The sequence below is a fragment of the Dryobates pubescens genome, chromosome 3 (assembly GCF_014839835.1).
Source record: "Dryobates pubescens isolate bDryPub1 chromosome 3, bDryPub1.pri, whole genome shotgun sequence".
Taxonomy (NCBI): Eukaryota; Metazoa; Chordata; class Aves; order Piciformes; family Picidae; genus Dryobates; species Dryobates pubescens.
Window position 1 is genome coordinate 12,768,151 of NC_071614.1, and position 24,799 is coordinate 12,792,949.

The 24,799-nt window shown below is 52.7% G+C and overlaps 1 protein-coding gene across 1 annotated transcript in view; it reads left to right on the plus strand.

Annotated features, from left to right (window-relative positions):
• The window catches only part of TMEM241 (transmembrane protein 241), a 72,676-nt gene that overhangs the window by 42,321 nt on the left and 5,556 nt on the right, over positions 1–24,799 (plus strand). The window contains exon 13 of the mRNA XM_054180206.1: positions 2,574–2,667. Within this exon, the coding sequence (XP_054036181.1) occupies positions 2,574–2,667 (94 nt within the window). The remainder of the gene's footprint in view (positions 1–2,573; positions 2,668–24,799) is intronic.

The window sequence follows — 24,799 nt, forward strand, 5'->3', positions numbered from 1 at the left end:
CAGGCTGGACAGATGGGCAGAGGCCAAGGGCAGGAGATTGAACACATCCAAGTGCCAGGTTCTACACATTGGCCACAACAACCCCAGGCAGTGCTACAGGCTGGGGTCAGAGTGGCTGAGAGCAGCCAGGCAGAGAGGGACCTGGGGGTACTCATTGACAGCCACCTAAACATGAGCCAGCAGTGTGCCCAGGGGGCCAAGAAGGCCAAAGGAGTCCTGACCTGCATCAGGAAGAGTGTGGCCAGCAGGAGCAGGGAAGTCATTGTGCCCTGTATTCTGCACTGGTTAGGCCACACCTTGAGTCCTGTGTCCAGTTCTGGGCCCCTCAGTTGAAAAAGGACATTGAGAGACTTGAAGGTGTCCAGAGAAGGGCAACAAAGCTGGGGAGGGGTCTGGAGCACAGCCCTGTGAGGAGAGGCTGAGGGAGCTGGGGTTGCTGAGCCTGGAGAGGAGGAGGCTCAGGGGAGACCTTCTTGCTCTCTCCAACTCCCTGAAGGGAGGTTGTAGCCAGGAGGGAGTTGGTCTCTTCTCTCAAGCAAGCAGCAGCAGAACAAGAGGACACAGTCTCAAGCTGTGCCAGGGGAAGTTTAGGCTGAAGGTGAGGAGAAAGTTCTTCCCAGCAAGAGAGATTGGCCCTTGGGATGTGCTGCCCAGGGAGGTGGTGGAGTCCCCATCCCTGGAGGAGTTCAAGAGGAGATTGGATGTGGCACTTGGAGCCATGGTTTAGTTGTCAGGAGGTGTTAGGTATTAGGTCATAGGTTGGACTTGATGATCTCTGAGGTCTTTTCCAACCTGCTTGATTCTATGATGCTATCAAAGCCACCTGTGGCTGAGACACAGCTTAGCCTCATGCACTGAGCAGGGAGCAGTGCTTGGCTGAGGTGCTGGAGCCCAGCAAGCAACTTCTGACCTGGGGAGCCATCATCTTCCAGCCCTCCTGCTATTGCAGGGAGGAGATAACTGCACTGCTTCACCACCCAGAGCAGCCTGCCCTCTCTCAACACCCAGGCACCCTTTGCCTCTTTTCTCTGATCCTCTCTCCTTCCCCATGCAGCTTCCCACAGCACTTTGTGGTCTCTTGTGCCTCTCAGGCAGCCACACACAGTGCTTGTGCCTTGCACATTCTGCAGCCCTTTTATCTTCCCTGCCTGCTGCTTTACACCATTTCACTGGCTCCCAGCCAGTGGGTTGTGAGTATGCCACAAGTGAAATGAACCCCAGAGCCAAAGCTCTCTGAGGTCCAGTGAGAAGCAGAGCAGAGTCTTGGCTCCAGGAGCACTGGGGTCTACTGTCCTGTATGGCATGAGGATCAAAATTCCCTTCATTGCCAGCAGGAAGCTTTGGAGTGTTCTGTTTCCAGCACTCCTGACTCATCTATTTACAGCATACAGAATTAACCAGGCTGGAAAAGACCTTTGAGATCATCAAGTCCAACCTCTCACCCAGCACCATCTAACCAACTAAACCATGGCACCAAGTGCCTCAGCCAGGCTCTTCCTAAACGCCTCCAGGGATGGGGACTCCACCACCTCCCTGGGCAGCACATCCCAAGGGCCAATCTCTCTTGCTGGGAAGAATTTCTTCCTAACATCCAGCCTGAATCTCCCCTGGCACTGCTTGAGACTGTGTCCTCTTGTTGTGGTGCTGCTTGCCTGGGAGAAGAGACCAACCCCCACCTGGCTACAACCTCCCTTCAGGGAGCTGGAGAGAGCAAGAAGGTCTCCCCTGAGCCTCCTCTTCTGCAGGCTAAGCAACCCCAGCTCCCTCAGCCTCTCTTCACAGGGCTGTGCTCCAGACCCCTCCAACCTGGCCTTGAACACCTTCAGGGAGGGGGCAGCCACAGCCTCCCTGGGCAACCTGTGCCAGCATCTCACCACCCTCACTGGAAAGAATTTCTTCCTTATGTCCAATCTAAATCTCTTCTCTTCCAGCTCAGAGCCATTGCCTCTTGTCCTGTCACTACACCCCCTTGTAAAAAGTCCCTCTCCAGCTTTCCTGTAGCCCCTTCAGGTACTCCTGCCTTTGTCCTCCTGCCACTACTAAGTTGAATGATTCAGCAAGCCAGAGCATGAAGCATTGTTATACAGTAGAGATGCATTTGACTCCCTGATTGGAATTTAGGCTTCAAGAAGTTTTAAACAGCTTGAGAGCTTCGGGCAGAAGCTTTCCAGTGGTTGTCTTCTTCAGTCCAAGGCTCCGTGGAGGTAGAGCTGAGCTGGTTGCCAAATGTGTGGCTCCTGTGGAAGTCAGCAGTGTCTTTACTTAGAGCCATTTCAATGCCTGAAGTTACTATTTCACCTCCTGTTTCCCATAATCTCTACTTCTCTGCTTGCACAAGTGCATTAGAGACCAGCCTGAAGAGCATCAGCCTGACTTTACTCAGCCTTTAGTCACTGCCTGAACAAGACCTGTGGTGACTGGACGTGATGCAAGCTCTCTGTCTACCAACTTTTCTTTCTCCAGGTGGGATTAATGCTGCAGGTCTGCATTAGGAAATCCCCAAGATGCTTGTCAAGAGGTTGCTTGGTTGCAGTTAAGGTACTTTATTAACAAGCTTTCTCCATGCCTTGCAGTGGGCTGCTGGGATTCTTTCTGATGTTGCACACAGTGAAGCTAAAAAGCAGCACAACCTCAGGGCAATATGCAGCGTGGAGTTTCCTTGCCAAGGTAAGAGGGGAAGGGCTGCCACAGGAACATGGTGGAGCTGTGCTTCTCCCAAGAGAGCTGAGGAATTTCTGCATCCACCTGGTTTTCCTTGCTGGTCCTGTTTGACCCTCCTAGGGTCTGTCTGTGCCACCTGGATGTAGTCGTCGAGGCACCAAACACCAGGTGCAGAACAAACCAGGATGGTTGGCTGAGGTGCTTCTGGGGTGCATCAGGAGGATTGTCTCCAGCAGGTCTAGGGAGGTTCTCCTCCCACTCTGCTCTCCCCTGGTGAGACCACATCTAGAGTATTGTGTCCAGTTCTGAGCTCCCAAGTTCAGGGACAGGGAACTGCTGGAGAGAGTCCAACAGAGGCAAGGAGGATGCTGAAGGGACTGCAACATCTCTGCTATGAGGAAAGGCTGAGAGCCCTGGGGCTGTTTAGTCTGGAGAAGGCTGAGAGGGGATCTGATCAATGTCTATCAATAGCTGAGGGGTGGGTGTGAAGAAGAGGCCAGGCTCCTTTCAGTGGTGTGGTGTGATAGGACAAGGAACAACAGCTACAATCTGGAACCCAATACAGGGAGGGTGACAGAGCCCTGGAGCAGGCTGCCCAGAGAGGTTGTGGAGTCTCCTTCCCTGGAGACTTTCCAAAGCCACCTGGATGTGTTCCTCTGTGACCTGCTCTGGGTGACCCTGCTCTGGCAGGGGGGTTGGACTGGATGAGCTTTGGAGGTCCCTTCCATCCCCTACCCCTGTGAGTCTATGACTGCTGCATATAGGCTGAATGTAACAGGGCTGGGCTGATTATTGCAGCGAAGAATGTGGCCTGCTGAGTCCCAGTAGGACAAATCTATGCTTTCCAAAGGTGTTTTGGAGAAGAACTCTCCTCCTGAGGGTGTGCACCAGCTGTTGTTTCCAGTGTGCCTTCCCAGAGCCAGGAGTTAAAAGCAGTCCCCTGAAGCTGGGTGCCAGAACTCCCAGTTACCATTGCAGGGCAAGGCAGGGATGTCATTTGCTTTGACACCAACAAGGCTTCTGAAGGTCTCTCCTACAATGTTCTTATGCCCAAACTAAACTTAGAGCCTGAGTGGGCAGACAAGTAGATAGACACAAAAATAAATGGTTGGATGATCAGGCTCAGAAGGTGGAGGTTAATGACTCCTGCTCTGACTGGAGCCTTGTGACAACTGGAGTAGCACAGAGGTCTGCCACAGAGGTCTGTCTTGGGACCCATCCTGTGTGACATCTTTGTAGAAGGCTCAGAGGTGGTGTTTGCAAAGGACACCAAACTGGGAGGACCAGTCTGGAATGCCAAGGGGCAAGGTTGCCTCCCAGAGGCCCCTGGACAGGCTGGAGGCATGGGCCAGCAGAAATTCAGCCAGGACAGATGTGAAGCCCTGAACCTGGGGAGGAAGAGACCCTGGCAAGAGTACAGCTGGGGACTGGGTGGCTGGGAAACAGCTCTGTGGAAAAGGACCTGGGGGTTTTGGTGGACAGGAAGCTGAGCATGAGGCAGCAGTGTGCCCTGGCAGTGTGCTGGGGTGTGCTGAGAGAAGCACACAGTGAATTCACAGAGGGCATCATGCCCCTCCAGGCAGCACTTGTCTGAAAAGGAGCCTGAGGCTCCTCAGTACAGGGAGGACACTGATAATGTGGAGGGAGCTTGGCAGAGGGCTGCCAAGTGATGGTGCTGGAGCACTTGTGAGGAGCAGCTGCTGGACCAGGCTTGTTCAGCCTCCAAGAGAGACAGCTTTGGGAGCACCCAACAAACAGCAGCCACCCAGTAGCTGTGGGGAAATGATCAAGACAGGTCCAGGCTGTTCTCAGTGGTGTGTGAAGGGCTGGGTGGCAGGGGTGAGATTACAAGCAGAGGGTGAAACAAGAGAGCTTCACACTGGGTATGAGGAAAAACCTTTTCACCCTGAGGACAAGTCAGGCAGAGGCAGAGGTTGCCCAGGGAGGCTGGGCAGCTGCTGTGAAGGTTTTCAACACCCAATGAGACAAACATGGAGCTGCTGGAGCAGGTCCAGAAGAGGTCACAAAGATTATCAGAGGGCTGCAGAACCTCTCCTGTGCTGAAAGAGTTGGAGTTCAGCCTGAAGAAGAGAAGACCTTAAAGCAACCTTCCAGTACCTGGAGGGGCTCCAGGAAAGCTGGGGAGGGAGTTTTGACAAGGGCTGGGAATGACAGGATGAGGGACAGTGGCTTGAGCTGGGAGAGAGGAGACTGAAACTGGAGATTAGGAAGAAGTTCTTCAGTATAAGGATGGTGAGAAACTGGCACAGGTTGCCCAAGGAGGCTGTGGATGCTCCCTCCCTGAAGATGCTCAAGGATGAGGCCTTGAGCAAGCTGGGCTGGTGGGAAGTGTCCCTGCCCATGGCAGGGGGGTTGAAACTGGATGAGCTTTAAGGTCCCTTCAAAGCCAGACCATTCCATGGATCTATGAAACCCCTGCAGAACTCAGTGACCTCCTGAGGTCCATTCCTGCTGAGGTTGTCCTGTGATCTGTGGATCCAGGGCCTGGCTGTACTTGATTTGTCATCAGATGCAACCAGAAGAGCTTCTCAGCCTCCTTTTTGCTGGTTAGGTTCTGCTGGGTGTCATCACTTTGCGTTGGGCTATCTGAAAACCACAACCTTCCTGTGTGGTTTGTGATCACAGCCTCTCTGCTGCAGTGAACAAAGCTGCACCACAGCAACAGCCAGCAGTGCACTGCCATAGTGCAGCACCTGGTTAGAAACTGCAGTCAAAGGAGTCTGTGGCTTCTCTGGGGATAACAAGAGTCATAGAATGGCTTAGGTTGGAAGGAACTGTAGAGATCAGCTGCTCCAACCATCCTGCCATGGAAGGGACACCTCCCACCAGCCCAGCTTGCTCAAGGCCTCATCCAGCCTGGCCTGGAACACCTCCAGGGAGGAGGCAGCCACAGCCTCCCTGGGCAACCTGTGCCAGAGTCTCACCACCCTGATACTGAAGATCTAAGATTCAGTCTAACCCTACAGCTTCCAACCATTCCCCCTTGTCCTGTCTCCAGACACCCTCAGCAAAAGTCTTTCTGCAGCCTTCCTGTAGGCTCCTTTCAGGCACTGCAAGGCAACTCTGAGGTCCCCCTGGAGCCTTCTCCTCTCCAGGCTGCACACCCCCAGCTCCCTCAGCCTGTGCTCACAGCAGAGCTGCTCCAGCCCTTGGAGCATCTCTGTGGCCTCCTCTGCACTCTCTCCAGCAGCTCTGTGTCCTTCTCCTGCTGGGGACACCAGAGCTGGAGGCAGGATTGGAGGTGAGGTCTGAGCAGAGCAGAGCCAAGGGGCAGAATCCCCTCTCCTGCCCTGCTGCCCACACTGCTCTGGCTGCAGCCCAGCACACAGCTGCCTGCAGGGCTGCATGAGGGCACTGCTGGCTCCTGGGGAGTGCTCAGCAACCAACCCCCCAAGGCTCTTTCTTCAGGGCTGCTCTCTCCCCACTCTGCACCCAGCCTGGATTTACATACATAGAATACATAGAATAAACCAGGTTGGAAGAGACCTTCAAGATCATTGCGTCCAACCCATCAACCAATCCAACACCACCCAAACAACTAACCCACAGCACCAAGCACCCCATCAAGTCTCCTCCTGAAAACCTCCAGTGATGGCGACTCCACCACCTCCCCAGGCAGCCCATTCCAATGGGCAACCACTCTCTGTATAGAACTTTTTCCTAGCATCTAGCCTGAACCTCCCCTGGCGCAGCCTGAGACTGTGTCCTCTTGTTCTGGTGCTGGGTGCCTGGGAGAAGAGACCAACCCCCACCTGGCTACAGCCTCCCTTCAGGTAGTTGTAGAGAGCAATAAGGTCACCCCTGAGTCTCCTCTTCTCCAGGCTAAGCAACCCCAGCTCCCTCAGCCTCTCCTCACAGGGCTGTGTTCCAAACCCCTCACCAACTTCGTTGCCCTTCTCTGGACTCGTTCCAGCAAGTCAACCTCCTTCCTAACCTGAGGAGCCCAGAACTGGACACAGGACTCGAGGTGTGGCCTAACCAGTGCAGTGTACAGGGGCAGAATGACCTCCCTGCTGCTGCTGGCCACACTGTTCCTGATGCAGGCCAGGATGCCATTGGCCCTCTTAGCTGCCTGGGCACACTGCAGGCTCATGTTCAGTCTACCGTCAACCAGCACCCCCAGGTCCCTCTCAGCCTGACTGCTCTCAGCCACTCTGACCCCAGCCTGTAGCTCTGCATGGGGTTGTTGTGGCCAAAGTGCAGCACCTGGCACTTGGATGTGTTCAATCTCCTGCCCTTGGCCTCTGCCCATCTGCCCAGCCTGTCGAGGTGCCTCTGCAGAGCCTCTCTACCCTCCAGCAGATCAACTCCTGCCCCCAGCTTGGTGCCTGGGACTGGCCTGGCCCAGATACAGCTCCTTGCACCTCTCCTTGAAGGGAGTGGTCTTGCTTGTTGCATGCTTTGCAAGCTATTCCACACTTCCCAGTCACAGAGTTTCTCACCAGCTTGAATTCCTTCCAAACATTCATAGAATCATGGAATTGTTTCGATTGGAGAAGTCCAACCATCAGCCCAACACCACCGTGGCCACTGGACCGTCTCCCCAAGTGCCATGGTTACAGGTTTCTGGAGCACCTCCAGGGATGGGGACCCCACCACCTCCCTGGGCAGCTTGTTCCAATGAAACTCTGTCATTCAGACTGTGCAGTTTTACTGCCTCAGCTTTCTCCTTGTCATCTGTTCTAGAGCTTGCTCTTTGACTTTTGTTTTCTTCTGACACACTGGGAGGTTGTGCTGCCACTCAGTGAGACTGGGACAGGCTGAGAGTTGGGCAGGGAGAAATTGAATGAAGTTCAGCAGGACCAAGGGGAGAGTCTTGCACCTGGGAAAGAACAACCTCATGGAGCAGGATAGGTTGGGGGGATGAGCTGCTGGAGAACAGTGAAGGGGAAAAGGACCTGGAGGTCCTGGTGGATGGAAGGTTGACCATGAGCCAGCAATATGCTCCTCTGGCCAAGAAGGCCAAGGGCATCCTGGGATGCATTAGAAGGGCTGTGACTACAAAGCCCAAATTCTCTCAGCCCTTCCTCACCAGAGCAGTGACAAGGTTCATGACTTCCCCTTCCACTTTCTGTTTGTGTTCTGCCCTGAGAAGCTGCCACCTGACCCAGTCAGGAGGGGATGTCAAGCCTAGGGTTTGGGCACTGAGGAAATCAGATGTGGATGGAAGGATGCCCCTGAGCCAGCAATGTGCTCCTGTGGCCAAGAAGGCCAGGGGCATCCTGGGCTGGATTAGAAGGGCTGTGGGCAGTAGGTCAGAGAGGTTCTCCTGCCCCTCTACCCTGCCCTGCTGAGGCCACATCTGGAATCTTGTGTCCAGTTCTGGGATCTTCAGGTCAAGAAGAACCTCAGGGAAGTGCTTGAGAGAGTCCAGCACAGAGACACAAAGATGCTGAAGGCAGTGGAACATCTTCCTCATGAGGAGAGCCTGAGGGAGCTGAGGGCTCTGTAGCTTGGAGAGGAGGAGCCTGAGGGTGACCTCCTTGCTGTTGCTAAAGCTGTGCAGGGTGATGCCCAGAGGCTGGAGCCAGGCTCTGCTGGGGGATGCCCAATGCCAGCACCAGGGGCAGTGGTGGAAGCTGAGGCAGAGGAAGTGCCATGGAAACAGGAGGAAGGATTTTCCCCCTGTGAGGTGACAGAGCCCTGGAGCAGGCTGCCCAGGGGGGTTGTGGACTCTCCTCTCTGGAGATATCCAAGACCTGCCTGGATGTGTTCCTGTGTGAGCTGCCCTGGGTGATGCTGCTCTGGCAGGGGGTTGGACTGGGTGAGCTTTAGAGGTTCCTTCCAGCCCCTCACATCCTGTGATTCTGTGATTCTTTTTGACCACTCTGGGTTGGAGATGGCAGTAGCTGGCTCTGCTGGTAGATGTTGTGGGTGAGGAGGAATTGTTCTGTGTGTGCTGTTTATGACCTATCTGAAAAGAAATGCAGACAAACATGGGTTGTGAAATACAGTTGAAGCAGATCTGGGCCTTTCCCAGCTGATTTGGGTCCTTCCCAGCTGAAGTGGATCAGAGCCATGAAGTCTGGACTGAATCAAAGCTTTCCCAAAGTTCAAGAGTTTCTAGATCTGTTGGGCCCTGGCCAAATCTAGGCAGGAGTTAAACAAAGTTTGTTCTAAACCACTCTGGACTGTGAAATTTTCTGCCCTTAGAGCAACCAAAGATCTGTCCCTGTGTCACTGTGATAAGTTAATCTCTTCTTCAGCCTCCAAGCCTCTGTTTGTTGATGTCCATGGTTTCATTATCTGGCTCAGGAAGGTTTTTGTTAGCAGAGCAAATGAGTTCTTTCCCTGCTGCAGGTTGTAACCCAGTGCTCAAGTGAGTGAGTTGAAAGAGGGGAATGGTCACAAGGACATGAGGTCTGTCTGGAGCACCCACAAACCCAGCAGGCTTCCCAATGGCTTTCACTAGTGAGCTTTAAAGCTTGCCATAAGGATGATTTTGGGGCTCAGTCATACCCACCTGAGGCAGCATGAGGAGCAGGGAGGAGCTGCTGCTCCAGGTAGAATTAACCAGGTTGGAAAAGACCTTTGAGATCATCAAGTCCAACCAATCACCCCCAAGTCACAGCTCAGCTTTATGTCCTTGTGTGGCCATGTCCTGCTCCAAAGCTGGGCAGCTGCCATTTTCAATGGCTGCAAACCCATCCCTGCACAGCACCTCTTAATGTACAGCTCAAGACAGAATACAGGTTGGAAAAGGCCTTGGAGATCATCAAGTCCAACCTATCACCCAGCACCATCTGATCAATGAAACCATGGCACCAAGCACCCCATCCAGTCTCCTCCTAAACACCTCCAGGGATGGTGACTCCATCACCTCCATGGGCAGCACATCCCAATGGCCAGTCTCTCTTGCTGAGAAGAATTTCTTCCTAGCATCCAGCCTAAACCTCCCCTGGCACAGCTTGAGACTGGTGGGTGCTGGGTGCCTGGGAGAAGAGCCCAACCCCCACCTGGCTACAACCTCCCTTCAGGGAGTTGCAGAGAGCAAGAAGGTCTCCCCTGAGCCTCCTCTTCTCCAGGCTAAGCAACCCCAGCTCCCTCAGCCTCTCCTCACAGGGCTGTGCTCCAGACCCCTCCCCAGCTTTCTTGCCCTTCTCTGGACACCTTCCAGCAGCTCAACATCTTTCCTAACCTGAGGAGCCCAGAATTGGACACAGGACTCAAGGTGTGGCCTAACCAGTGCTGAGCACAGATGGTTTGGGGTTAGAAGTCAGTGAATGGCTGAAAAATTCAGGAACACCCAGAGTGTTCCACTCTTAGCTTAGCACTGCTGGTGTTAAACACTGTTGGTGCTGAGCAGGGTTAGAGCAGGGATCAAAAGGGAGCCTGGGTAGGCAGAAAGCAAGAACTGAGCTGCAGCTTGCCTGCAGCTTTAGGGACTGATCCCCCACCTCCTAAAAATCCTTAAAAGCTATCTTGTAACTATGAGGAACTCTAAATTGATGTGTGGGGTGGTTAGGAGGAGTCTTGCCTACCCTTATCACTGATGGTCCTTCCTGTGGGTGTTGGGGAGCATTGAAGCTACACTGTGGTCCAGCCCCACATTGCCTGGCAGGGAGGGAGGGCTCACAGAATGGTTTTGGTTGGAAAAGACCTTTCAGATCATCAAGTCTGCCACAGCTGGGGCTAAACCATGGCCCTCAGCACCACAGTTCTGCCTCTGGTAAACACCTCCAAGGATGGGGGTTCAGCCACCTCCCTGGGCAGCCTGTGCCAGTGCTTCAGAGCCCTTGCAGGGAAGAAATTATTCTTAATATCCAACTTAAACTTCCCCTGGCACAATTTGAGGACATTTCCTCTCCTGTCACCTGAGACTAGGGAGAAGAGACTAACCTAGGTCCAGCCTCCTCTCAGGGAGCTGTAGAGAGCAATGAGGTCTCCCTCAGCCTCCTCTTCCCCACACTCAACACCCCCAGCTCCCTCAGCTGCTCCTCCCCAGCCCTCTTCTCCAGACCCTTCCCCAGCTTGGTTGCCCTTCCCTGGACCTGCTTCAGCCTCTCCATGTCCTTCTTGGAGTGAGCTGACCCCAGGACTCGAGCTGTGGCCTCCCCAGTGCTGAGTCCAGGAGACAATCCCTGCCTTACTCCTCTTGGCCATCATGCTGGTGGCCTTCGTGGCCATGTTGGCACACAGTGGCTCATGTTCAGCCAGCCCTTGATTAGTGTGGCTAAAGTCATCCCAAGTCCACAAAAGCAGTGTAGAAATCTGTGAAATCCATGGGTGTGGCTCCCTTCTTTAAAAGGCAGGGGGGGAAAAAAGGAAGGAAGTGAGTGTGGATGAAGACTAAAGATAGAGAGTGTTTGAAGCAGGACTTGCAGAATGAGATCCAGTGGAAAAAAAAACCCCAACCCTCTGGCCACAACAACAGCTTTGCATTCCCACATGAGCATTCCTCCTGGGTTGAGTAGTGCTCTGCATCATCATCTTCATCTCTCAGACTGACTGGAATTTTCACCAGCACTTGGAAGGGAGCAGCCCTGGAGGCCAGGATCTGTTTGTCTTGCGTCTGAGCCAAGAAAGGAGAAGGCTGCAGTCCTCAGGCAGTGCTGCCAGGGCGGTGCAGGGAGTCAGGACATGTGTTTGCCATTTAGATGCTTTGTACCTGTGGGACTGATGGCCTGGGGCTGAGATCTTTGCCACCAAGCACTTCATCTCTTGATAGGTGCTGACAGACCAGTGAAGGACCCATGAGCTCTCCTCAGGCCTGCTTTGCAGATCCAAGGAGACATTCCTTGTGAAGCCCACAGATTTGGCCTCCCTGCCTTCTAATTTTCATTCAGTTAAAAGCTGGGGCTGGGCTGGAGCTTGTTTTTATGATCCTTCCTTCTGGCTGCAGCAGCTTGATCAACGTCTGAAGGCCTTTCAGTTCTTCCTTGCAATGGTTTCTGACAGCTCTGTTGCCAGAGCCTGGCTTCCTCTGCAGGTTTCAGCTGTGCTGTCGTCCTCTGCGATATTTATCTGTGATATTTAGAGTGACAAATGGCTCTCCCCACTTCTGCTGTGGAAGCAGATCCTCTGTGCCTGTGTTACTCAGCTCTGTGAGATGTGTGAGCAGTGCCAAAGAGTCACCGAAGGGATCTGTGAATCAAACCAAGGCTCTTGAACAGCCCGAGAAGTAGGAAGGCTTCGGCAGAGCCTCGCATGGCATTTCATCCCCAGAGGAGCAGGGATGGGAGGCTGAGCTCAGATTCATTGTTTTAGGGATAGGATGAGGGCAATGGTTTGAAACTGGAGCAGGGCAGAGTTAGGTTGGACATCAGGAGGAAGTTCTGCACAGTGGGAGGTGAGACACTGGCACAGGCTGCCCAGGGGGGTGGTCGAGGCTCCATCCCTGGAGACATTCAAGGTCAGGCTTGATGTGGCCCTGGGCAGCCTGATCTGGTTGGAGGTGTCCCTGCTGAGTGCAGGGGGGGTGGACAAGATGACCTCTGAGGGTCCCTTGCAACTCAGTGCAGACTGAGACGCTGTAATTTGAAGGCTCTGCTGTTACCGTGGGTCATGTGCTGGGAAAGACAACTGGAGATGCTCACATAGACAGACAGAAGCATCTGGTGAGGATGCTAATGAGGTCTAACAGGGCTGTCAGGGAGTCTGTTTGGGTTAAAGCTGCCAATCTTCATCTGCTGATGAAACCTGTTAGGGTCTCCAACAGTTAAACAGCACAAATAATTTAAATCATGAACAGAAGGGGAAAACTGTATTTCAAAACTTGTCTTCAGCAACAAGAAGAAGACAGGGGGATGGCTTCTAACTGGGAGAAGCTGGACTGAGCTTGGCCATTAGGAAGCAATTCTTCCCCATGAGGGTGCTGAGGCACTGGAACAGGTTGCCCAGAGAAGCTGTGGAGGCTCCAAACCTGGAATAGTTGACAGTCAAGTTGTCTGGGGCCTTGAGCAAGCTGGGCTGGTGTGAGGTGTCTCTGCCCATGGCAGGAGGTGGGAACTGGATGAGCTTTGAGGTCCCTTCCAGCCCAACCCATTCTAGGATCCTGTGTTAAAATACTGGTTACTTATGGTTTCCAGTTTAGTGTTAGCCCAGGAAACCTGCAGCAGGGACTTCAGTTTGTTTCCAGTAGGAACCTGTTGAGGTAGCTTGTTAGGAAGAGGAAGAGTTACTGGCAAGGGCCCAAAAGAAGAGCCAAAATGAGAGCAAAATGAGAGCTAAAATGAGAGCAAAATGAGAGCCAAAATGGGAGCAAAAATGAGAGCAAAAATGAGAGCAAAATGGGAGCCAAAATGAGAGCAAAATGGGAGCCAAAATGAGCTCCAAAATGAGAGCCAAAATGAGAACAAATATGAGAGCAAAATGAGAGCCAAAATGAGACTAAAATGAGAACCAAAATGAGAGCCAAAATGAGACTAAAATGAGAACCAAAATGAGAGCAAAATGAGACTAAAATGAGAACCAAAATGGGAGCCAAAATGAGAGCAAAATGAGAGCCAAAATGAGAGCAAAATGAAAGCCAAAATGAGCTCCAAAATGAGAGCCAAAATGAGAACAAATATGAGAGCAAAATGAGAGCCAAAATGAGACTAAAATGAGAACCAAAATGAGCTCCAAAATGAGAGCAAAATGAGACTAAAATGAGAACCAAAATGGGAGCCAAAATGAGAGCAAAATGAGAGCCAAAATGAGAGCAAAATGAGAGCCAAAATGAGAGCCAAAATGGGAGGAAAGTGTGAGCCAAAATGGGAGCCAAAGTGAGAGCAAAATGAGAGCCAAAATGAGAGCCAAAATGAGAACCAAAATGAGAGCAAAATGAGAGCCAAAATGAAAGCAAACATGAGAACCAAAATGGGAGCAAAGATGAGAACCAAAATGAGAGCCAAAATGAAAGCCAAAATGAGAACCAAAATGAGAGCAAAATGAGAGCCAAAATGAGAGCAAACGTGAGAACCAAAATGGGAGCCAAAATGAGAGCAAAATGGGAGCCAAAATGGGAGCAAAATGAGAGCCAAAATGAAAGCCAAAATGAGAGCAAAATGAAAGCCAAAATGAAAGCAAACATGAGAACCAAAATGGGAGCCAAAATGAGAGCAAAATGGGAGCCAAAATGGGAGCAAAATGAGAGCCAAAATGAGCTTCAAAATGAGAAGCAAAATGAGAGCAAAATGAGAACCAAAATGAGATCAAAGTGAGAGCTAAAATGAGAGCAAAATGAGAGCCAAAATGAAAGCAAAAATGAGAACCAAAATGGGAGCAAAGATGAGAACCAAAATGAGAGCCAAAATGAAAGCCAAAATGAGAGCAAAATGAGAACCAAAATGAGAGCAAAGATGAGAACCAAAATGAGAGCCAAAATGAAAGCCAAAATGAGAGCAAAATGAGAACCAAAATGAGAGCAAAATGAAAGCTAACGTGAGAACCAAAATGGGAGCCAAAATGAGACCAAAATGAGAGCCAAAATGAAAGCCAAAATGAGAACCAAAATGAGAGCAAAATGAGAGCCAAAATGAGAACCAAAATGAGAGCAAAATGAGAGCCAAAATGAGAGCAAAATGAGAGCTAATATGAGAGCAAAATGAGAGCAAAATGAGAGCTAAAATGAGAGCAAAATGAGAGCCAAAATGAAAGCAAAAATGAGAACCAAAATGGGAGCCAAAATGAGAGCCAAAATGAAAGCAAAAATGAGAACCAAAATGGGAGCCAAATGAGAACCAAAATGAGAGCAAAATGAGAACCAAAATGAGAGCAAAATGAGAGCCAAAATGAGAGCAAAATGAGAGCTAAAATGAGAGCAAAATGAGAGCCAAAATGAAAGCCAAAATGAGAACCAAAATGGGAGCCAAAATGAGAGCCAAAATGAAAGCAAAAATGAGAACCAAAATGGGAGCCAAAATGAGAGCCAAAATGAAAGCAAAAATGAGAACCAAAATGGGAGCCAAAATGAGAGCCAAAATGAAAGCCAAAATGAAAGCCAAAATGAGAACCAAAAGGGGAGCCAAAATGGGAGCCAAAATAAGAGCCAAAATGAGCTCCAAAATGAGAGCAAAATGAGAGTGCAGACTGCTTCTGGTTACTCTGTTGAAGCCATTCCTAGACCATGTGCCCAGTGCCAATCTATCCTGGGCATGAAGAACCCCTGTAGTCACAGCTCCAACCCCCAGGGTGGGCTTCCCCCCAGGGGTGAAGTCATGTGAGGGGCTCCAGGTCCTGGTGGGAAGAATGGAGGCTTTCACCTGCCCCCAGCAGCAGGGGAAGGCAGTTCTGTGCCTTTGTCTGCCCCATCAAACCTCTGCTGATGGAGGGGGGGAAGGGGGCTTTGGAGTAACCCCAAGCACCAGGGAACAACCCCAGGCAGTGCTACAGTATGACAGTATCACAGTAACTAAGGTTGGAAGAGACCCCAAGGATCATCAAGTCCAACCTGTTCCAACAGACCTCACAACTAGACCATGGCACCAAGTGCCATGTCCAATCTCCCCTTGAACACCTACAGGCTGGGGTCAGAGTGGCTGAGAGCAGCCAGGCAGAAAGGGACCTGGGGGTACTGGTTGACAGCAGCTGAACAGGAGCCAGCAGTGTGCCCAGGGAGCCAAGAAGGCCAAGGGCATCCTGGCCTGCATCAGGAAGAGTGTGGCCAGCAGGAGCAGGGAAGTCATTGTGCCCTGTGCTCAGCACTGCTGAGGCCACACCTTGAGTCCTGTGTCCAGTTCTGGGCTCCTCAGGTTAGGAAAGATGTTGAGCTGCTGGAAGGTGTCCAGAGAAGGGCAAGAAAGCTGGGGAGGGGTCTGGAGCACAGCCCTGTGAGGAGAGGCTGAGGGAGCTGGGGTTGCTTAGCCTGCAGAAGAGGAGGCTCAGGGGAGACCTTCTTGCTCTCTGCAACTCCCTGAAGGGAGGTTGTAGCCAGGTGGGGGTTGGTCTCTTCTCCCAGGCAAGCAGCACCAGAGCAAGAGGACACAGTCTCAAGCTGTGCCAGGGGAGGTTTAGGCTGGATCTTAGGAAGAAATTCTTCCCAGAAAGAGTAATTTGCCATTGGGATGTGCTGCCCAGGGAGGTGGTGGAGTCACCATCCCTGGAGGTGTTTAAGAAGAGCCTGGATGAGGCCCTTGGTGCCATGGTTTCATTGATCAGATGGTGCTGGGTGATAGGTTGGACTTGATGATCTCCAAGGCCTTTTCCAACCTGTATTCTGTCTTGAGCTGTACATTAAGAGGTGCTGTGCAGGGATGGGTTTGCAGCCACTGAAAATGGCAGCTGCCCAGCTTCGGGGCAGGACATGGCCACACAAGGACATAAAGCTGAGCTGTGACTTGGGGGTGGCAGCACAGCTTCTGCCTGTGCTCAGATCCAGGCCCAGCAGAGATCAGTCAGGAGGCTGAGCCCTAAGAGGTGCTCTGAACTTTGTGACAGTGAATGGTTAGAAAGCCCTGGAAGGGGTTCTGGGTTTGAATGGAGAAGGAAAACCTTGAGGAGGATCAATTCTTCCTTGCAGTGCTGAGCACAGTCACAATAATAATGATGATGATAATAATAGTGATAAGAATGATAAGAATGATGATGATAATAAAGACAATAACAGTGATAATAATAATAGTGACAATAATGATGATAATAAGGATAATAATAGTGATAATAATGATAATAATGACAATGATGATGATAATAATGGCAATAATAATGATAATGATGATGACAATAATGCTGATAATGATGATAATGACAATAATGATAATAACATTAGCAATAATGATGATCATAATGCTAATGATTATAATAGTGATAACAATAATGCTCATAATTATTACAATGATGATGGTAATACTAATAACAGCAAGGATGTGGATTCCTTTGCATGACATCACTACCCAAGCAGCACAAACACACCAGAGCAGGGCAATGCAGAGGCTGTGTCTCTGTTTTGATTGCTGGGCCCTACAGAAAGGGGTCAGCAGGGAGATTTCCTTCTCTGGTCTGGGAGCTGGCTGTTTGTGGCTTTGGTTTGCCCAGAGGAGCCAGGAGGTGGGAGATACAGTAGGAAATAGACTCTGTGCAGGCACAGAAATCCCCAAGTGTCATGTGGGAGAGAGGCTGATGGAAAGTTGCTATTTTTGCTAACAGATCGTTCAGAGCCACTTGGTGACACATCCCAAAGCTTCCTTTGCTATTTCTGGTGCTAGTGGTGTCCTCCAGGGAGTCCTGAGTTAGGCATGGCAGAAAAGTGATTGGCATCTCCCAAGGCTGACAAGGAGCATGAGAACTGCAGGTGTGTCTGGGGACTGTGACAACAGGAGAGTGCTGCACAGAACCAGAGATGTGCCTGGAGGGAAAAGCCCTCCAAGGTCACCCAGTCCAACATCACAGGATCACAGAATCACCAAGGCTGGAAGAGACCTCAAGGATCATCAAGTCCAACCTCTCACCACAGACCTCATGACTAAACCATGGCACTAAGTGCCTCATCCAAGCCCCTCTTGAACACCTCCAGGGATGGGGACTCCACCACCTCCCTGGGCAGCCTCTGCCAAGCCCTGACCACTCTTGCAGCCAAGCAATTTTTCCTCCTCTCCAACCTAAGCCTCCCCTGGCACAATTCCAGGCCATTTCCTCTCCTTCTATCACCTGAGCCTAGGGAGCAGAGCCCAACCCCCACCTCACTGCAGCCTCCTCTCAGGGAGCTGTAGAGAGCAATGAGGTCTCTGCTCAGATGAAGGTATTGCCAAGAGTCAGAAAGGCTGTCCAGGAGCTATCCATTAGATCTTTGTGTGGCTTTGAGCTGTCACACAGGTGCCATGTACCCTAAAGAGGTGAGGGCAGAAGGTTCTGTGCAAATGTTTCAGAGGCAAGAGGCAGATGGGCATTGTGACCCTATTGTGGGGCTGGGCACACAGCTGGGGTCCAGAATGAACACAGAAACCACACTTCCAGTGTCCCCTAATGGCTCATCTTCTCCTGCAGCCAAACTGCCCATGAGATTCATTAGGTGCAAGAACAATAGCTTGGTCACCTTTGTCTTGTAAGGAATAAAAGAATGATGAAGGTCCTCAAGCCCTTCAGCAGTTCTTTTGGCATTCACATGATGCTTGGGGATAAAAAACCTTGGTTCCTGTGGCTGCTGACCTGAAAGGGTTCTACCTGGATCCATGACACTGTGAATCTGGCAGGACAGGATGCTGAACAACTTCAAGGAAGCTGCTGCTTCAGCCTTGCACTCCCAGGGTCCACATCTTAGAATCACAGAATTGCCAGGGCTGGAAGGGACCTCAAGGCTCAGCCAGTCCCAACCCCCTGCCATGGGCAGGGACACCTCACACTGCAGCAGGTTGCTCACAGCCACATCCAGCCTGGCTGCAAACACCTCCAGGCAGGAGGCTGCCACCACCTCCCTGGGCAACCTGTGCCAGAACTGGCCCCAGAGCTCCAGCTGTGGTCTCAGCAGAGTGGAGCAGAGGGGCAGAATCCCCTCCCTGGCCCTGCTGGCCACACTTCTCTTGCTGCAGCCCAGGCTCTGCTTGGCTCTCTGGGCTGCAAGTGCTCCCTGCTGGCTCCTGTGGAGCTTCTCCTCCCCCAGCACCCCCAAGGCCTTTTCTTCAGGGCTGCTCTCAAGCCAGTCCCTGCCCAGGCCGTATCTTGATTCTCCTGGTCTCTGCACTTGGGTCACAACAACCCCATGAGTGCTCCAGGCTTGGGGCAGAGTGGCTGGAAACTGCCCAGCAGGGAAGGACCTGGGGGTGCTGGTCAGCAGGGATGTGATCAGAGGGACCTGGATTAGTTAGCTCATTGCTTAAAGCTAAGTCCAGCCTGGCTGCTGCATGACCCTTACAGCTGTACCCTGAGGGTCCTCCCTCCCTGACAGGCTGAACTGGAGCCTGTCAGGCCCTGGAGTCAGCAGACAGCAAGAGCTTGGCCATGCCAGCATCCTGAGGAGCACACTGCTCATTGCTGGACTTTGCTCAGGTCTCTGAAGGGGGAAAATGCTGTAACCTCTCCAGACACTTGCTGGTACTTAAAGGACAGCCTGGTGATGCTGGCACCATGGCAACAGTGGCACCATGGCAACAGTGACAGAGCAGCTCCCTGAGCCACACAGCTCTGATCCAGCCACACAGGAGTCTGACCAGGTGATGGAAATGTCTTAGATTCACTGAATGGTTTGGGGTGGAAGGGACCTTAAAACCCATCCAGTTCCAACCCCCTGCCATGGGCAGGGACATCTCTCACCTGCCCAGGCTGCTCGAGGCCTCATCCAGCCTGGCCTGGAACACCTCCAGAGAGGGGACAGCCACAGCCTCCCTGGGCAGCCTGTGCCAGTGAGGTTCATAGAATCACAGAGTTGTCAGGGTTGGAAGGGACCTTAAAGATCATCCTGCCCCTGGGCATGGGCAGGGACACCTCACACTCACAGCCACATCCAGCCTGGCTGCAAACACCTCCAGGGATGAGGCTTCCACCCTGGGCAACCTGTGCCAGTCTCTCACCACCCTCATGGGGAACAACTTCTTCCTCACATCCAATCTCAATCTCCCCACTTCTAGCTTTGCTCCATCCCCCCCAGTCCTATCCCTCCCTGACACCCTCAAAAGTCCCTCCCCAGCTTTCTTGGAGCCCCCTGCAGATCCTGGAAGGCCACAATGAGGTCTCCTGGGAGCCTTCTCCTCTCCAGCCTGCACAACCCCAGCTCTCTCAGGCTGTCTCCAGAGCAGAGCAGCTCCAGCCCTCTGCTCCTCCTCATGGCCCTGCTGTCATTTTTGCCTTCTTGGTAGCTCTGGATTCTTTTACTGGCCCTGTTTCCAGTGGCACCAGCTGATCCCTTTCCCTGGTGGCTTTTGATGATTATCTTAGCAGCTGGGTAAAAAACATGCAGAAAAAGAAACAAAGGAGGGACAAAGCAAATACTGTGTCTATAAAAAGCTTGGCCTTGCTTGAATTCCAGCAGCAGGATGAGAAACAAAGGGTCCTTGCATCAGAAGCTTTTCTCCTGCTGTTTGGAGGAGATGACCTGATGATAAATAGAGTGATTTACTCTGAGCAGTGAGGGAGCTTGAGGAGCCATTCCAACACACTGCCTCTGGCACAAAGAGAGGGGTCTGTGAGTAGAGGGGGGCTGGCAGCTTGGGGAAGTGAGGTTACAGAGCTTGGCTCTGTGCAGACCATCTGAGGAAAGCTTTTGTGCAGGGCTCTCTGATCCCTTGCAGCAAGAGCCATGACATTTAACTCTGCAGCAGCTTCAGGAGCAGCACACTCTGTGTGTGGTATGTACAAGTGTGGTCATGCCTGGACTCAGTCCCCCCACCCAGAGCTTTCCATTCCAGATAGGGAGATTAAATCAGAGTCTAAATTTTGGAAGTGCCCTCATGCCTGCTCTGGGCTGTATCAACCTCATGTTCTGAGCAGCCTGGGGGCACCAAATCCACAGCCAGCTTCTGCTGCCTCACTGACTTCCTCTAAGGTCATTGGATCACAGAATCCAATGTTGCCTCAAGGCTCAGCCAGTTCCAACCCCCCTGCCATGGGCAGGGACACCTCACACCACAGCAGGTTGCTCACAGCCACATCCAGCCTGGCTGCAAACACCTCCAGGCAGGAGGCTTCCACCCTGGGCAACCTGTGCCAGGCTCTCACCACCCTCATGGGCAACAACTTCTTCCTAAGGTCTAATCTAAATCTCTCCTCCTCTACCTTGGGTCCATCCCCCCCAGTCCTATCACTCCCTGACACCCTCAAAAGTCCCTCCCCAGCTTTCTTGGAGCCCCCTGCAGATCCTGGAAGGCCACAATGAGGTCTCCTGGGAGCCTTCTCCTCTCCAGCCTGCACAACCCCAACTCTCTCAGGCTGTCTCCAGAGCAGAGCAGCTCCAGCCCTCTGCTCCTTCTCATGGCTCTTCTCTGGACACCTTCCAGCACCTCCAGATCCTTCCTGGCACAGAGGCTCCAGAACTGGCCCCAGAGCTCCAGCTGTGGTCTCAGCAGAGTGAAGCAGAGGGGGAGAATCCCCTCCCTGGCCCTGCTGGCCACACTTCTCTTGCTGCAGCCCAGGCTCTGCTTGGCTCTCTGGGCTGCAAGTGCTCCCTGCTGGCTCCTCTTGAGCTTCTCATCCCCCAGCACCCCCAAGGCCTTTTCTCCAGGGCTGCTCTCAAGCCAGTCCCTGCCCAGCCTATAGCAGTGCTTGGGATTGCCCCAGTCTCAATCTGCCATCTCCCAGGTTCATTCCATTGCCCCTCACCCTGTCACTACTCACAAGGAGTCTCTGTGTGTGCTCAGGGGTGAATGCCTGGCTGAAAGGCTGAGTTTTGGGTGCTGCTACACCACAGCCTGGCAAAGCAGAGGCATCTGGGGCTCCAGAGTATCAACCACAAGTGGGGCATACAGAGGGTCCAAGCTTCTTCTTGGTTAGAAGAGATAGAATAGAATAGAATAGAATAGAATAGAATAGAATAGAATAGAAAAGAATAGACCAGGTTGGAAGAGACCTTCAAGATCATCAAGTCCAACCTATCACCCAGCACCATCTGATCAACTAAACCATGCAGCCAAGCACCCCATCCAGTCTCCTCCTAAACACCTCCAGGGATGGGGACTCCACCACCTCCCTGGGCAGCACATCCCAATGGCCAATCTCTCTTGCTGGGAAGAATTTCTTCCTCACCTCCAGCCTAAACCTCCCCTGGCACAGCTTGAGACTGTGTCCTCTTGTTCTGGTGCTGCTTGCCTGGGAGAAGAGACCAACCCCCACCTGGCTACAACCTCCCTTCAGGGAGTTGCAGAGAGCAAGAAGGTCTCCCCTGAGCCTCCTCTTCTGCAGGCTAAGCAACCCCAGCTCCCTCAGCCTCTCCTCACAGGGCTGTGCTCCAGACCCCTCCCCAGCTTTGTTGCCCTTCTCTGATCCCCAGATTCAGGCCCTCACAAAGAAGGGTGAAGGCTTGAGGCCTTGCCAGCTGTGTGGGCAGCAGAGACAGGCTCAGATGTCACACAGCATCCCACACACTGCTTCCATCAGCATTCCCATCTAACCAGCTGCTCTGGGGGACAGCACAGTGCCCTACTTCAGGATCCCAGGGCAAGGGAGTCTATTCCACAAGCCAGAGTCTGCTCCTTATCAGGTTCAGTTGCCAGCAACAAGAAAAATGACAAACATCACTGAACTGCTGCCACACAGCCTGGGATTCACACAGCAGAGAGCCTGACGTGGGGAAGGACTTGGTGCACAGCAGGGACAAAGCTAGCACACAGAATCAGCCTTGCAGAGGCAGAGAGGAGGCACAGGAAAGCAACTGCTCTGCATTTGGGAATTGGCTTTCATGACTGATGGAGGAGGCACTGCAGGCACCAGCTTCAGAGAGCTTTGAGCCAGCACTGGTCCCAGAGCCAGCTGAGTGCTGAGCTGCAGCCAGAGCAGGGAGAGCAGCAGCACAGGGAGGGGATTCTGCCCCTCTGCTCTGCTCTGCTCAGAGCCCACCTGCAGCACTGCCTCCAGCTCTGGGGCCCCCAGCACAAGAAGGACCTGGAGCTGCTGGAGAGGCTCCAGAGGAGGCCACAAAGATGATCAGAGGGCTGCAGAACCTCCCCTGTGGGGACAGGCTGGGAGAGTTCAGCCTGGAGAAGAGAAGGCTCTGGGGAGACCTTAGAGCAGCCTTCCAGTAGCTGCAGGGGCTGCTGGAGAGCTGGGGAGGGACTTGTGACAAGGGCTGGGAGTGCCAGGATGAGGGACAATGGATTGAAGGTGGATGAGGGGAGATTGAGACTGGAGATGAGGAAGAAATTCTTTGCAGTGAGGGTGGTGAGACTCTGGCACAGGCTGCCCAGGGAGGCTGTGGCTGCCTCCTCCCTGGAGGTGTTCCAGGCCAGGCTGGATGAGGCCCTGAGCAGCTGAATCTAGTTGAGAGGTTTCCCTGCTCATGGCAAGAAGGTTGCAGTAGATGATCTGTGAGTTCCCTTCCAACCTAAGCCAAGTGTTGTGATCCAAGTGCAGGACTCAGCACTTGGCCTCACTGAAGAGGCTGAACCCCTGGAGCTATTCCTGTTTCTCAAGTCCCTGGGGTTCAGCCACCCAGTCTGTACCATTTGGTAGGGCTGGTCTCTTTGTCACAACCTTGGCCACCTTTGATCCACACATCCTGATGCCACTCAGGACGTTTTCCTTTCTTCCTTTCCACCTCCTAGGTTTAAAAATTGAGCACCAAACCCTATTTGGGAATCCTGAGCTTCACCTTGCCCTTTTAGTTGCTTTCTTTTGCCTTGCAAGCTGGTTCCTTTTCCTCAGGCATCTGCATGCTTTGGAGGACAGCTGTGACCTTTAGAGGGAGGAAAGAGAGATTGCTGCACTTAGCTGCTGTGGGTTTGGGGTTTTCAAGGCCATTCAGAGCATCAGTGGAGGTGGGGGGTTAATACCCCTAAATGGGAATGAAAACACCTTGGGAAATGCTGGTATGTGCTTAAGGGACAATTGCCTTGGAACTGGCTCCCTGGAGCAGAGGACTTGTGGCCTGCCCTGGGTGACCCTGCTCTGGCAGGGGGCTTGGACTGGATGAGCTTTGGAGGTCCTCTCCTCTCCTCTCCTCTCCTCTCCTCTCCTCTCCTCTCCTCTCCTCTCCTCTCCTCTCCTCTCCTCTCCTCTCCTCTCCTCTCCTCGAGTCTCCTCTCCTCGAGTCTCCTCTCCTCTCCTCTCCTCGAGTCTCCTCTCCTCGAGTCTCCTCTCCTCGAGTCTCCTCTCCTCGAGTCTCCTCTCCTCTCCTCGAGTCTCCTCTCCTCGAGTCTCCTCTCCTCGAGTCTCCTCTCCTCGAGTCTCCTCTCCTCTCCTCGAGTCTCCTCTCCTCTCCTCGAGTCTCCTCTCCTCTCCTCTCCTCTCCTCGAGTCTCCTCTCCTCTCCTCGAGTCTCCTCTCCTCTCCTTGAGTCTCCTCTCCTCTCCTTGAGTCTCCCCTCCCTTCCCCTCCCCTCCCTAGGGCTGTTTCAGGACCCTGCCAGTGCAGGCTGGGGCTGCAGCCACTGCTCCCAGGTGCCGTTTGCCTCCCTGCCACGGGGCTGGTGGTGTCTTAACAAGTCACAGATGATGGAATGAAGGCTGTGCTGTCTGCCCTGGGAGCCAGCTAGGCAAACAGTGCTTAGGCAATCTGAGCTGATAATTGTTTAAATGTTTTGTTTCTTAATTTCATCTTTTTCCTTGGGCAATTCTGCATTATCCCAAGCAGTTCCTTTCATTCCTCAGTGCCTGTGTTTCCCAAGTTATTTGTAAATCACTCCCAAGCCTTCCTTTCCCACAGGCATTGCTCATCCCAGCTGCTGACTGCACATCAGGCCCTCCATCTCCTGGCTCTGGCACTGCTCCCTGAACTCTTTCCATTTTACATTATCCCTCTGGCAACAGAAGGGCTCAGAGTGCAGGCTGCAGCTGTGGGAGCTGCAGGGCTGCTGAGGCAGGGAGCTGTGTGCTGGGATCAAGCTGGCTGTGGGAGCAGTGCTAGCCAAGGATGCTGTGCCCCTCTGCCCAGGACACCTTGGTGTATCACAGGATCACAGCATCACCGAGGTTGGAAGAGACCTCAAAGATCATCCAGTCCAACCTGGCACCACAGACCTCATGACTAGACCATGGCACCAAGTGCCACATCCAATCCCCTCTTTAACACCTCCAGGGATGGGGACTCCACCACCTCCCTGGGCAGCACATCCCAATGGCCAACAACTCTCTCTGGGAAGAACTTTCTCCTCACCTCCAGCCTAAACCTCCCCAGGCACAGCTTGAGACTGTGTCCTCTTGTTCTGGTGCTGGGTGCTAGAGAGAAGAGACCAACCCCCAGCTGGCTACAACCTCCCTTCAGGGAGTTGGAGAGAGCAAGAAGGTCTCCCCTGAGCCTCCTCCTCTCCAGGCTAAGCAACCCCAGCTCCCTCAGCCTCTCCTCACAGGGCTGTGCTCCAGACCCCTCCCCAGCTTTGTTGCCCTTCTCTGGACACCTTCCAGCAGCTCAACATCTTTCCTAACCTGAGGAGCCCAGAACTGGACACAGGACTCCAGGTGTGGCCTCAGCAGTGCTGAGCACAGGGCACAATGACTTCCCTGCTCCTGCTGGCCACACTCTTCCTGATGCAGGCCAGGATGCCCTTGGCCTTCTTGGCCCCCTGGGCACACTGCTGGCTCATGTTTAGGATGCTGTCAATGTGATGAGATGTGGAGCAG